The 13,196-nt window shown below is 48.2% G+C and overlaps 2 protein-coding genes across 2 annotated transcripts; one reads left to right on the top strand and one right to left on the bottom strand.

The window, feature by feature from the left end:
• Positions 1 to 226: 226 nt before the first annotated feature.
• On the top strand, positions 227 to 3,782 carry LOC100191723 (uncharacterized). The gene is made up of 2 exons (NM_001137152.1): positions 227 to 507; positions 1,663 to 3,782. The coding sequence occupies exon 2, from the start codon at positions 1,775 to 1,777 to the stop codon at positions 3,578 to 3,580; it is 1,806 nt and encodes a 601-aa protein (NP_001130624.1). The 5' UTR covers positions 227 to 507; positions 1,663 to 1,774; the 3' UTR covers positions 3,581 to 3,782.
• A 1,071-nt stretch (positions 3,783 to 4,853) lies between these two features.
• Positions 4,854 to 12,627, bottom strand: LOC103649588 (uncharacterized). The gene is made up of 7 exons (NM_001323593.1): positions 12,167 to 12,627; positions 6,793 to 6,981; positions 6,479 to 6,660; positions 6,240 to 6,385; positions 5,854 to 6,121; positions 5,449 to 5,751; positions 4,854 to 5,326 (listed from the first exon to the last, which is right to left on the bottom strand). The coding sequence occupies exons 1-7, from the start codon at positions 12,555 to 12,557 to the stop codon at positions 5,078 to 5,080; spliced, it is 1,728 nt and encodes a 575-aa protein (NP_001310522.1). The 5' UTR covers positions 12,558 to 12,627; the 3' UTR covers positions 4,854 to 5,077.
• Between the last annotated feature and the right edge of the window lie 569 nt (positions 12,628 to 13,196).

The following is a 13,196-nucleotide window of genomic DNA, read 5'->3' on the forward strand; positions in this document are numbered from 1 at the left end:
CAATTCAAAAGGAGGGACAAAATCACAATTATAACTGAAGGGTAAATTTGTCTTTTGATGTCCTAATTCACACCGTTACTGCATCTAACAGAAACAGGGGCAGACTTGTATTTCGTTTTCAAAAAAGAGGCCCGAAATCACAAAGTCGAATTTTGAGGGGCAAAATCACAGTTGCACTTTCATCCAGGACAGGAACACAATTGCCCCAAAAAAAAAAAACATCGACCCCATCCATAACTGACCCATCCTTGATCCTTCCTCTCCCCTTCCCGGCGCGGCGGCGCGGCGCCGAAACCGACCGACGCCGCTTATCCACTTCGCCCGCTCCCATCGCGGCTTGCTATTCTCATCACGTCCATCGGCGGTCCCTCTCCCCGGGACGCGAACTCCTCCGCACCGCCTTCCACCGAAGCGAAGCACTCTACCCACCTTCCTGCTGCCGCCCTCTTGTGCACGGGCGTGGAACGTAGATCTGTCTGTGCTGGCACTTGTTTTTTGCTTTCATTGGTAAGGAATCCCTAGCTTGCTAGAGGGCTCTCGATTTTTATGTCCGTTTGGATCTATAATTTTGTTGAGGGTCTGGTTGTTTGTGGTCGGGGTACTATTATCTATATATCCTCCAAAAACCATGAGTTTAACTTAACCCCTACGCAACAGATTTATGGATTTTCATTTCGATAGTTGTTTATTCTCTTCCAAAAAATGGTTGCTGAATAAGTGAAGTAGCTTCTTAGCACAAAGTTTCAATTCGTAATTTATTGGTGAGAAAGGGGAGGAAGCAGCAAAGGTAAAAACAAACCATTGGTTTTTTGTTTTGTTTTGTTTTTTGAGAGGAACAAACCATTACTGGAGACAAATGTGTTTTCACCATTTATGTGCCGACTTGAATTACCAGGAAGCTGATGGTGTCCACTGCCCACCATTGCAAATCTAATCGGACTTAGTTATGTGAAGCAAGTATTAGGTGCAAGCATGCAAGCGAACCCCCTGGGTATTTAGATCATGATTCAACCATATATGCAACCATAGTTTATCAAGTGAACTTTTGATCAAATTGCGTGAGCTGGTGGGGGTTTAAATGTTAAATGTGATCTATGGTTGGACCATGATCTAAAGGATCGGGAGGCTTGCTTCCACGCTTCGCATAAGGCTTGCTTGAACAGCAGTCTTTTCCCTTGGTCAGTGATGCTATTTTTTTTTTTTTTTGGTAAATACATATTTGCGTAGTCCATTCTGCAGGTGTAGCCAAAGGTATCACCAGCATACAATGTAGGTTTACTAAAGGACTTCAAACGATTTTGAGGTCACACTTTTTTTAATTAAATTTGGCCACACTTGGGCATGTTGGGTCTCCTGGAGAGGTGGTTCTGTCAAGGCCTAGAGGGAGGCTATCTGTCTCAAGTTTTAATTTCAGGAAACTTTGCCCACAAATCCATTAGCAAACTGATGACGTTACTACCAGAAACAGGATGCTAAATTGCTATATAGATACACTTTCTACACTCCAATACAAAGCAGATGGTCTAATCTAGTAACCAATAGGCAGGACACTAATCTAATGTTTGTACCGAATGATGGGTAGCCATAAGCCCATTTCCTTGTATTGTACGAAACTTTCTATTGTTGATTTAATGATAATTTACTTTTGTTAATGCTGTGCAGGTCAGTATTTTGCAGCTAAAAGGATAATTCACATTTGTTGCTATCAAGGTTTTTGAAAGTTTTATATGATTCAGAGAAATATATATTCTTCGGCTAGTGGGTCTGCTCATTGATGGAAGGCAACCAGATTTTGGTCCAGTCAGAGCAGAGCCTTATACCAGGTGTGCAAACTCTTGTCATCGGTCAAGAGTTTGCAGATGTTGACACTTGTCGGAGGGCTGTCAAGGACATGGCCATTGCTTTGCACTATGAGCTCCGTGTGGTGAAATCTGATCGTAGCCGTTTCATCGCAAAGTGCTCAAAAGAAGGTTGCCCTTGGCGTGTGCACATCGCTAAGTGCCCTGGTGTTCCAACTTTCACTGTCAGGACTTTGCATGGGGACCACAAATGTGAGGGTGTTCTGAACCTGCATCATCAGCAGGCTACTGTTGGTTGGGTTGCTAGGTCTGTCGAGGCAAGGCTCAGGGATAACCCTCAGATTAAGCCAAAGGAGATACTGCAGGATATTCGGGAGCAGCATGGTGTCGCTGTTTCTTATATGCAGGCATGGCGTGGAAAGGAGAGAAGCATGGCTGCAGTTAATGGTACTCTTGAGGATGGATACCGCCTTCTTCCTGCATACTGTGAGCAGATTGTTAAGACGAATCCTGGTAGCGTCGCAACATATGGAGGTATTGGACCAGGGAATGCCTTCCAGCGGCTGTTTGTCTCGTTTCATGCATCCATTTATGGTTTCTTGAATGGGTGCAGGCCCCTTCTAGAAATTGACAAGGCTGACTTGAAGGGAAAGTATCTTGGGACATTGCTTTGTGCTTCAGCTATTGATGCTGATCACATGATGTTCCCTCTAGCATTTGGTGTTGTTGATTCTGAGAGTGATGATAACTGGAATTGGTTTATATCGGAATTGAGGAAGATGCTTGGAGTTAACACAGATAAGATGCCGGTCTTGACTATACTTTCTGAGAGAAAGCGGCAAGTGGTTAAAGCAGTTGGATCTAATTTCCCCACTGCTTTTCATGGTTTTTGCCTGAGATACGTGAGCGAGAGTTTCCTTGACGAGTTCAAGAATACTAAACTGCTTAACCTTTTCTGGAGTGCTGTTTATGCTCTCACAGCATCAGAATTTGATGCAAAGGTAAATGAAATGATGCGAGTTCAAGATGTCATGCCATGGTTACAGCGTTTCCCACCAAACCTGTGGGCAGTCTCTTGCTTTCAGGGTATCAGATACGGCCATTTTAGTCTTGGGATAACCGAGATATTGTACAACTTGTCGCTTGACTGTCACGAACTTCCCATCGTGCAGGCCATCGAGCACATAAGGCACCAACTGACTTGCTGGTTTGCTGAGCGTCAGAACTTGGCACAGTCATACAACTCAGTTCTTGTTCCGTCAGCTGAGAAACTTGTTTCAGAAGCCATCCATGACTCGCAGTGCTACCAGGTCCTTCGAGCAAACAAGGTGGAGTTTGAGATCGTGTCGTCGGAGCGGACAAACATCGTGGACACTGAAGCTAGGTCCTGCTCATGCCGCCGATGGCAAATCTACGGCATTCCATGCGCACATGCTACCGCCGCGCTGCTTTCGTGTGGCGAAGACCCGCGCTTCTATGCTCATGACTGCTTCAGTGTAATGAAGTACCGAGAAACATATTCGCAGCCAATACATCCAATTCCAGACAGGAGCCACTGGAGCAATTCTTCTCCCGGGTTACAAGGTGTGGCCAGCAAGGCCGATGTGATGATGCTCAGCCCACCCAATATCCGGAGGCCTCCTGGTCGACCCAAGATGAAGATTCTAAAGATCGAGAGCATGAAGCGGCCGAAACGGATCGTTCAGTGTGGACGATGTCATCTTGTAGGGCATTCTCAAAAGAAGTGCTCTCTGCGAAGCTGTGACTCGTATCCACATTGATGTACCCTGAACTTCGTTTTATTGATAATTTAGGAATTTCATTCTTGCTTGTTCGTATCAGGTGCAGGTAGTTCTCTTATGGAAGTGCTACTGTAGTTGCTCTGCCTCTGAAACCATGTCGACGTTGAGTCTATGATGGCACTGGAAGTGTCTATACGCAAGCCGCCGTTTCAGGTCAACCACAATCTGTCTGTTTCTTTTTAATGATTTTTGCAGTTATGGTTCTATACTTCTATTTACGATCTAGTGACCCCTGATCTAGGGTTCAGTTCAAGAATTTTAGTTATGTTATAGCTTCTTCTATCTAAACAGGTCTAGCTATACGAGCTCTAACTTTAAAAAAAATAAAACCAAATGCTAGTTTTATGAAATCTTCGAAACTCCTCAAAGGTCTAGCTATACGTAGCTATAACATGCTGGGTAACCTACTCATGAAGTTATACGGAAATTACCCAGCATGTTATTAGTTATTACAAAAACTGGAGTACATGTGGAAGCGAAATGACCCACTTTAACAATATGTTGGAGTTGTTTTATAGTGAAGCTGTAATTTTGAAGTGAAGTCTTACCAAACAGTGCCAGAATTTATGATTTTATTTTTTATGACTTTGATTTAAGGGCCAATTTGGCAAGACTAGGACTCGGACTTCTAAATGACAGCTTAATTTTTCACGGAGTTGAAGCCGTTTTACAAAACAATAGGCAAAAAGGCATGTAGCACATTTTTTTTATAATATTTGTCAAGTTAAGGAGATGAAAAATTGGCCTTTTCTTCAACGGAAACCATTTATTTGATACCGGTTCGGTAGGGCTTGTCTCGATGTCTGGATGTTTATGTATATGTTTTTACCCTCTAGATTATATATAATCTAGCTAAAATAAATTAAAAGACAAATAAACAATATACTATAATTTAAATATGTAGATCCTGTTTGTGTTTTTTAGGATTATATAATCCAGCTCATATATATTATATATAAGCACCTAATGACTTACTTATGGATTATCATAATTTAGATATTTAGAATATATAATCTATGTTGTTTATATATGTCTCTTAACTTATTTAAGCTAGATTATATAATCTCAAGGGTAAACAAACAGAGCCCTAGATTATAATAATCCATAAGCAAGTCTTTAAGTGTTTATATAATCCTAAGCTGGATTATATAATCCTAGAAGAAAACAAACAGGGCCTTAAACCTATATATGTGTTTTAACCGGTTTGGTGTAAATTTTAGTTTAAACTTTATAACAAACAACTCTAACAATTGAGGTAAAATAAAATCAATATGTACGTACAGACAAGGGAGCTGAAAACATGCAGCTGCTGTTTGACGAAGTACGTGCGTGCTTTGGATACACAAAGAAATATAAGAAGTCTGGACAGATAGCTTCACATGAGTCAAAATTACAAGGTCAAGCAGAAACACCGGCGGCTGTTAAAACCCAGGTGCTCCAATCAGGGTCGTGTTCACTCGAGGCGCCGATGAGAGCCTATGACCAGCCAAAGACGTAGTCGAGGATGTAGACGAGGACCAGCGAGAACGGGTAGAGCATGTAGGCGACGAGGCAGGTCCAGAGCGGGAACGTGGTCCGGAAGCTGGTGAAGAGGGCCATGACGACGCAGACGAGCAGGATGATGAGCACCTCCGACGAGAAGTCCCATGTCAGGTTCCTGAAGTAGATGAGCGCCAGGAACACGCCGAGGCACAGCGTGTTGTTCATCGTCACGCCGCCATACACCTGCCGATCAGTCAACCAAGAAGAAGCGTCATAAAAAAATGTCTGCTGCGGACGGCGCATCAGTCGCCCACGTTGGGTGTTTGTCAGTGGTACAGGTGCAGCAACGCCGACCACGTACGTACCTCGGAGAATGTGAGGGAGCAGGTCCGCTGCTTCTTCCTGCTGGCGAAGATGATGGCGGAGACGGCCTCGCTGGAGTTGGTCGCGAGCGGAAGGGCGATGAAGGAGATGAAGAAGGACGGGATGTGCGTGGCGTTGGAGAAGTTGTGGACGGCGTCCACGAGCGGGTCCGCGAACGCGGCCGCGATGGCGGCGCCCAGCAGCAGCAGCGCCACGGCCTTGGCGATGCACCACCCGGGGTTCTCCACGCTCTCCACCGCCTCATCGGACCTGTCAACCAGCTCGTTGTGCTCCTGCCTCGTCCTCTGGACAAATTCCATTCCGTTCCATTCCATTCATCAGTGCTCTGCCCACTGCCGTCCACAATTCCTAAGCCTACCGGAGGCTGCGGGGGCGGAGCAGATTACCTCGTGGTATTCATTGATGAACTTGGTGGAGAAGGCGCCGCCCACGGGCACGCTGCGCTTGGCCTCGTTGAGCCATTTCTTCATCCCCTGCACAAACTCCTCCTGCTCAACGACATCGTTGCGGGACGTGTCGAAGTCGTCCATGACCTTGTCCACCGCATCCGTCCTGTCAAAGTCAACCTCCTCGAAGTTGATACCGACGATGAGGGCGTGCAGCTCAGCACGGGACAGGGATTCGCTCTGGTCCATGTCGATCTTGCGGAACAGCCTGCGCGTCAGCATAAGAAAAGGTCCATGACATCACCATCTCCATCTCCATGAATTATTATTAGTGCTCTCCTATCCTACCGTGGTTATGCAACAACAGGATGTTCAGGGGAACGCACTTTCTGATGACGTCGTCATTGGGCGTGCCATCATCGTTTAGCAGACGGCCGAGTGACTGCATCTGGGCGTGCCTCAGTATCCCAGAGATCACGTGCTTGTGCTTTGCGTATGCAAGCTTCCTCCTCTGAATCCAAGGCTGGAAAACCTGGTGCAAGATTTGAGGATCCAATTTCACTGTCGAAGTTATCCTTACAAATCTTATAACCTGCTATCCTCTCAGGAGACTGATTTTACTTACCTGATACAGACAGTAGGAAAGCACGAGCAAGAATGACACAATGAGGGCCAGCAACATAGCTAGACGCTGCCCGTGGTGGGTCTTCAACATCTTTGGGAACTGAGCGATGATGAAGGGGATAACAGATAGCCCCATGATCCGCGCTGCATAGCTGGTCTGCACGTCGGTTGTAATACCAGTGCCTGCCACCAGTTTTGCCAGTCAGTAAAAAAGGAGACGATTGTTCAGGACTGGTGATTGAGTACATGACAGAGACTACCATTATATTAGGTGGTCTCCATTAGAAACATGTTGCATAAGGGAAAGCATTATACCAGTCAAGCTGAAGCCCTTGGTGTCTGTTACATCAACTGCCTCACGGTTTGGCCCAAGGTCACATTTGCCAACAACGACACAGGTCCCCCAAAGCAGGGTGAGGAGGAAGACGGTGGAACCAGCAAGCAGCCCCATTCCGATCAGTACCTGACTCTGTGCCTCCTCTTTACTCCCGGACAGGCCAGATACTGTAACATGATCAACAAACAGATCAGGATAAACCTTTTTCCTTTTTTAAATGGCTGTAGGAGTAGCGAACCATTCTGTTAACAGAATCGGATGAAAATAAATATAACGATGTGGTGCCCAAACCAGAATAATGATATGATCATATGAGGTTGTTGTACAGCACCGCAAGGTGCTATGTCGTATCCATAATGTTGACACCTTTTTCGGGTGCCAAACACTCAACAAGAACCGGCGGCGGTGCTCTCTGCACAGGCGCGGACGGTCCGCGACCAGGGACCGGACGGTCCGCGACCTGGAGCAGGGGCAAAGGTTCCCTGCCTGACGGCCGGACGGTCCGCGCCTACAGGCCGGACGGTCCGCGCGTGCGCAGGGGGTGGCGAAGGTCGCCGGCGGCGCCTGGATCTCGCTCCCGGGAGGGACCCCGTCGGGGAGGAGAGATCCTAGGTGTCGTCTAGGCTCGGCAGGCCGACCTAGACTCCTCTAATCGACGTAGAGTCGAAGAGAGACGGAGAATTTGGAGATTGAGAGGCTAAACTAGAACTAGACTAGAACTATTCCTAATGCGTAAGGTAAAAACGAGAAATAGACTTGATTTGTTCGATTGATGGGGGGTTCAATCGGCTGTAGCCCTTCATCTATATAAAGGGGAGGTCTGGATCCGTTTCCAACTGTTTCCCGAGTTAATCCCGCGGTTTTAGGCAACAAATCCCGCGAGAAACTAGGAACCCTAACTGACTCTGCGCGCGCGCGGACCGTCCGCGCCGCCACCGCGGACCGTCCGGACCGCGGACCGTCCGGCCTCAGGGCCGGACCGTCCGCAAGGCTCATTTTAGCCTTCAACATATGCCCCCCTGCCTTTTGGTGAAGGTTGACGAACCAAAAGCATATGAACTAAACCTGATGTAAGTCATCGGCTTTTCAAAATAGAGATCATTCAATAAAGCACCAATGTATAAAGGCCGTTTTGGATTGTATCTTTCTCGGCCATGACCATTTCATTAATGGATCAAAATGAATAGAATGGAGGTGCCCCCCAGCCTGGATAGACAAAGGGACTATACATGTACCATGCATTCATCACCATGTTATTCCACATTTGGGTAGGACAATATACCGACGATGAATAAACGGGTGGAAAGTACCCTGGTCTCATAGGATGAACAGACGATGCTTGTCGCGTCGCCTTTTGGGCCATTTTGTTCGGCCGTTTCGTTTTAGTAGGTGACCGGGGTTTCTTTGTTGACCGATCACGTGGAATGGTCTTTTTGCTAGCATTTTTGGAGAGCAACTGATCAACAGTAGAGTCAGCTTTGATCAGTCGACCATTTGTGCTTCGCCGTTGTGTCTCCTTCCCTTTTAAGGTTTTGTGTGGAGGCTGACGCCTTTGGGCATAGGCGGACTGTCCGGCAGAGTTAGCCGAACCGTCTATCTGAACACCGGACCGTCCGCTCGTAGGTGCCAGATCGTCCGTGATGCTCAGGACAGGCTGTCGTGCTTGACTCATTAATTGTGCCTGCCCCCCGGTGCCTCCGGACTTTTTAGCCTTATTGTCCGGAGCCTTTCGAACAATCTCCTTTTGTGATATATTCGACGTGCGAGGACTACCAATGATTATGTCTTTGCTTTTGCCTTTATCGGCCATTTCGGGCCGAACTAAGATCTTTTTGCATGCGATATCTATTGTATTAACAGGAAATGGTTGTGTGTCCACTTGCATTTCCTGAAAAGCCAATCGGCCCTCATTTATGGCCGATTGTACCTGTCGACGAAAAACATTACAGTCATTGGTGGCATGAAAAAAAGAATTATGCCACTTACAATAAGCACGTCTCTTTAATTCATCTATAGGAGGGATAGTATGAGTTAATTTAATGTTGTCATTTTTAAGTAGCTCATCAAATATCTTATCGCATTTGGCAACATTAAAGGTAAATTTAATCTCTTCTTGCCGATTCTTTTGAACCGGCTGTAAGGAAGAACATGCTGAAGATTTGGCCTTTGTTGGCCAAATAAACTCAACGGTATATACATCTGCGGATTCATCATCTGAACTATCACGCTCTATTAGATGTATAGTACGGGCGGCCGATTTTGATGTCTCTTTAAATCGGCTTTCACAGGCTAAAGCCCGCTGATGTAGCTGGGCTATCGAAAAGAACTGGGTCCCATCTAATTTGTCTCTTAAGTAGGATAGCAACCCATTAAAAGCTAACCCTGCTAGCTCTTTGTCTGCGACATGGATCCGAAAGCATCGATTTCTAGTGTCCCGGAACCTCCGGATATAATCATTAACCGATTCTTCGCGTCCTTGTCGAACTGATGCTAAGTCAGCTAGTCCTAATTCATATTCCCCGGCAAAGAAATGTTCATGAAATTTACTTTCTAACTCATTCCAGGAATTAATGGAATTAGGAGGCAGGGCGGCGTACCATGCAAAAGCGGTACCAGTAAGGGATAGAGAAAATAACCGAACACGAAATGCTTCTCCATCGGCCAATTCACCTAGGTGTGCTAGGAACTGGCCTATGTGTTCGTGTGTGCTTCTCCCATTCTCACCAGAAAACTTAGAAAATTCTGGTATCCTTGCCCCTTGTGGATATGGGACAGTGTCAAACCGGTGATTATACGGCTTTTGGTATGATTGCCCTACTCTGGCTACACTAACTCCGAACTTATCTCGAAATAGTTCGGTCATCTCTTCCCTAATTTTTTCCATTGCACCCGGTGGCAGACCACCGGACCCTGGGCTGTGGGGCTCATTTGGTCGGGTATTAGTATACCGGCCTTCTTGCCGTGACCGATCGATAGTGTTGATCGGTCTGTGGTTGTATGGTACGTTATGGTTTAAATATGTAGAGGGCGAAACATACTGCTGCTGAGGTGTGTAATAATTTGGTGCATGGTGTGCAACAACAGGTTCTGCGTATGTGTATCCAGTTTGTCCGGTGGTAAATCCGAACTGATCGGTTGCGTTCGCCATTATCGGGACGCCATGTGGTAGTCCTGTGGCAGGCCCAGACTGTCCGGCAGGGAAAGCCGGACGGTCCGTGTAAGGGCCGGACGGTCCGGGCAGAAGCTCGGACGGTCCGACCGCGTCCAGGGTCACCGGTCTGCCAAGCAGGGACGGCGGTGGTCCTAGGGCGGCCCCAGACTGTCCGGCAGAGCAAGCCGGACGGTCTGCATATGGGCCGGACGGTCCGGGCAGAAGCTCGGACGGTCCGACCGTGTTCATGGGTGCCAATCTACCAAGCAGGGATGGCGGTGGTGGTACTTGTCCTGTATATGAGTTCATCGGCATACCATATAATGGCTGGGGCTGCAAATCCCCATTTGTTGCCGATGTATTAGACATAGATATCCTGTTACTAGTCTCATATGATGGAAAACTAGGAGCAACAGACTTCTCCAACGTACGCGTTAATTTTCTAATTGACTCTTCTAACCCTACAATCTGTTGTTTCATTTGATCCTGCTGCTGATCTACATACTGTTTAATAAATTGGATGTCGTCGGGTTTACTTACGTTGGGGACTTGAAGCGAAGATAGAAGAGATGCGACGTCGGTCTCTCCATGTTTGACAACTTTCTGGTGGCGATCCACCGTGTATTGTGATAAGAATTTCTCCGTCGCTTGACGCATGTAGTCCTCGTATTGCTGTTGCTCATCGGCTGTCAGACTTTCAACAACCGGCTTCAGGATATTGTCCGGGGAGATATCGGTGTGATCTTTAGAACCGGCCATTTGAGGGTCTGATTTTTAGTAGATCTAAACACCTTCCCCAGCGGAGTCGCCAAAAAGTATGTTGACACCTTTTTCGAGTGCCAAACACTCAACAAGAACCGGCGGCGGTGCTCTCTGCACAGGCGCGGACGGTCCGCGACCTGGAGCAGGGGCAAAGGTTCCCTGCCTGACGGCCGGACGGTCCGCGCCTACAGGCCGGACGGTCCGCGCGTGCGCAGGGGGTGGCGAAGGTCGCCGTCGGCGCCTGGATCTCGCTCCCGGGAGGGACCCCGTCGGGGAGGAGAGATCCTAGGTGTCGTCTAGGCTCGGCAGGCCGACCTAGACTCCTCTAATCGACGTAGAGTCGAAGAGAGACGGAGAATTTGGAGATTGAGAGGCTAAACTAGAACTAGACTAGAACTATTCCTAATGCGTAAGGTAAAAACGAGAAATAGACTTGATTTGTTCGATTGATGGGGGATTCAATCGGCCGTAGCCCTTCATCTATATAAAGGGGGAGGTCTGGATCCGTTTCCAACTGTTTCCCGAGTTAATCCCGCGGTTTTAGGCAACAAATCCCGCGAGAAACTAGGAACCCTAACTGACTCTGCGCGCGCGCGGACCGTCCGCGCCGCCACCGCGGACCGTCCGGCCTCAGGGCCGGACCGTCCGCAAGGCTCATTTTAGCCTTCAACACATAATTAAGTCGATGTAGGCATAAGGTGCTATGGTATATCCATAATTAAGTCTACGTAGGCCCGTGCCTCATTGGTACATGGACTCCAGATCGCATCGAGATCTGATCTACTGTGCTAATATTATGTTAACATCAGAATCTGCAACCCAGTGTAGCAACGAAGTGGTACTCTTTTCTAAGTAGGGAGTATTACACAACCTTCCTTAGATACAATTTCACAGCAAAGAAGCCTATGATTCGGTAAACAATAAACGCGTACTAATGCTTGCTGTAATAAATTAAAAGGGGGTCAATTATGGGAGGCAAATAGAAGTGAAAGGAAAAGGTTAAAGGTCAAAATGCTTTGATGGAGCTTTTAAAAAGCTAAATCTAACTAACTGATGAATTTCAGAAGAAGGAAAAGGCTGGCCAGGCTTTATCGCTGGAATAATGACCAAAGGCTTACACTCTGATCTAGCACCAAAGCAAATTAGACTGCTAGGAAGGTCAGATCTAAAGCAAAAGAAATAGGAGCAGGCAACAGGAACGCGTTAAAAAAAATGAAAGTGAAACCATGTTTTCAACTCCATCACCACTACGATTACGCAAAAGCAGTTCAGTTCAGCGATCCTTTCTAGGCTGAAAGTGCGAACGAAGCAAGCTCGGCGCAGCGGAAACTAACGCTAGACAGACTGGAACTATGGACTAGGAGAAGGCAACTGAATGCTTGGCGACTCGTCAAATCAAAGCACAGAAATGAGGCGGGCGAGGGGTACGGAGAGCGAACCGAGCACGAGGAGCGCGTCGGGGAGGGCGCCGAGGATGGGGAGGAGGAGGCCGCCGACGAGGCCGGGCCCCATGATCTCGAGCAGCAGCTCGCTCCCCGCCGACAGGTACGTGGCCGCCTTGTACATGAGGTAGCCGTACGTCAGCACGAGGAAGAGGTTCCCGAGCACGGTGGTGGTGCAGGGGAGGAACCCGTAGGACTGCTCGCACTTCTCCTCGGCCTTGGCGGCCGCCCCCGCGGCCGGCGAGGACCCCGAGAGGCGGATCACCGAGAGGAGCTGCGCGGACGGGCCGCCGTCGGAGATGAGGCGGCCGTACGCGGCGGCGGCCAGGAGGGAGAGCAGGAGCGGGACCAGCGGGAAGCCGCGGCGGTGCTGCCGGCGAGCCGCCATTGGCGCGGCGGTGTGGTGAGAGCAGGACCAGGTGGATGTGGATGGGCTCCTTGCCTCCTCTGGGTGCGGTGCGGAGGATTGGGGGCGCGTAGTTTTTTATACGGCCCTGACGCCCGGATCTTCTGCAGCCAATGGAGATGGCTGTTGGTGTTGGGAAGTGGGTGGCTGTGTGGGATGCGAATGCGAATGCGCTGCAAGAAGCGGAGTATGTTTTTTCCGTGGGGCACTTTTGGCTACAAAGATGGCCAATCGCCCGCCGAATGGATGGGTCATGGGTGAATAGAATAGAGGAGTGAGCGCGCCGGGCCCAGCACAGCAGGCGTCGGATCAGCTGCCCTGTGCGCTGTGCATCCCGGATCAGAGCAGCGAGGTCCGTCTGACGCAGTGCGGCCGTACGTACCGAGTGGTACTACTTTTCGTGCCAAGTGGCCGGGTATCACATCTGAGACTCCCTCGTTTTGTGCCACCAATCACGGACAGGGTACCAATGAATCACGAACCAAATAATACTTCGCAAAATGATATGACTTTAAATAAATTTTAGATAAAATAAATAGAAATAGTGTCCGATTCTAACCTAATTTGATCCTGAAGTGTAAACGTCTCCCGTACTTATGGGCGCGCGGCCAAGCGTCAGGG

Source organism: Zea mays, chromosome 3 (genome assembly GCF_902167145.1).
Source record: "Zea mays cultivar B73 chromosome 3, Zm-B73-REFERENCE-NAM-5.0, whole genome shotgun sequence".
Taxonomy (NCBI): Eukaryota; Viridiplantae; Streptophyta; class Magnoliopsida; order Poales; family Poaceae; genus Zea; species Zea mays.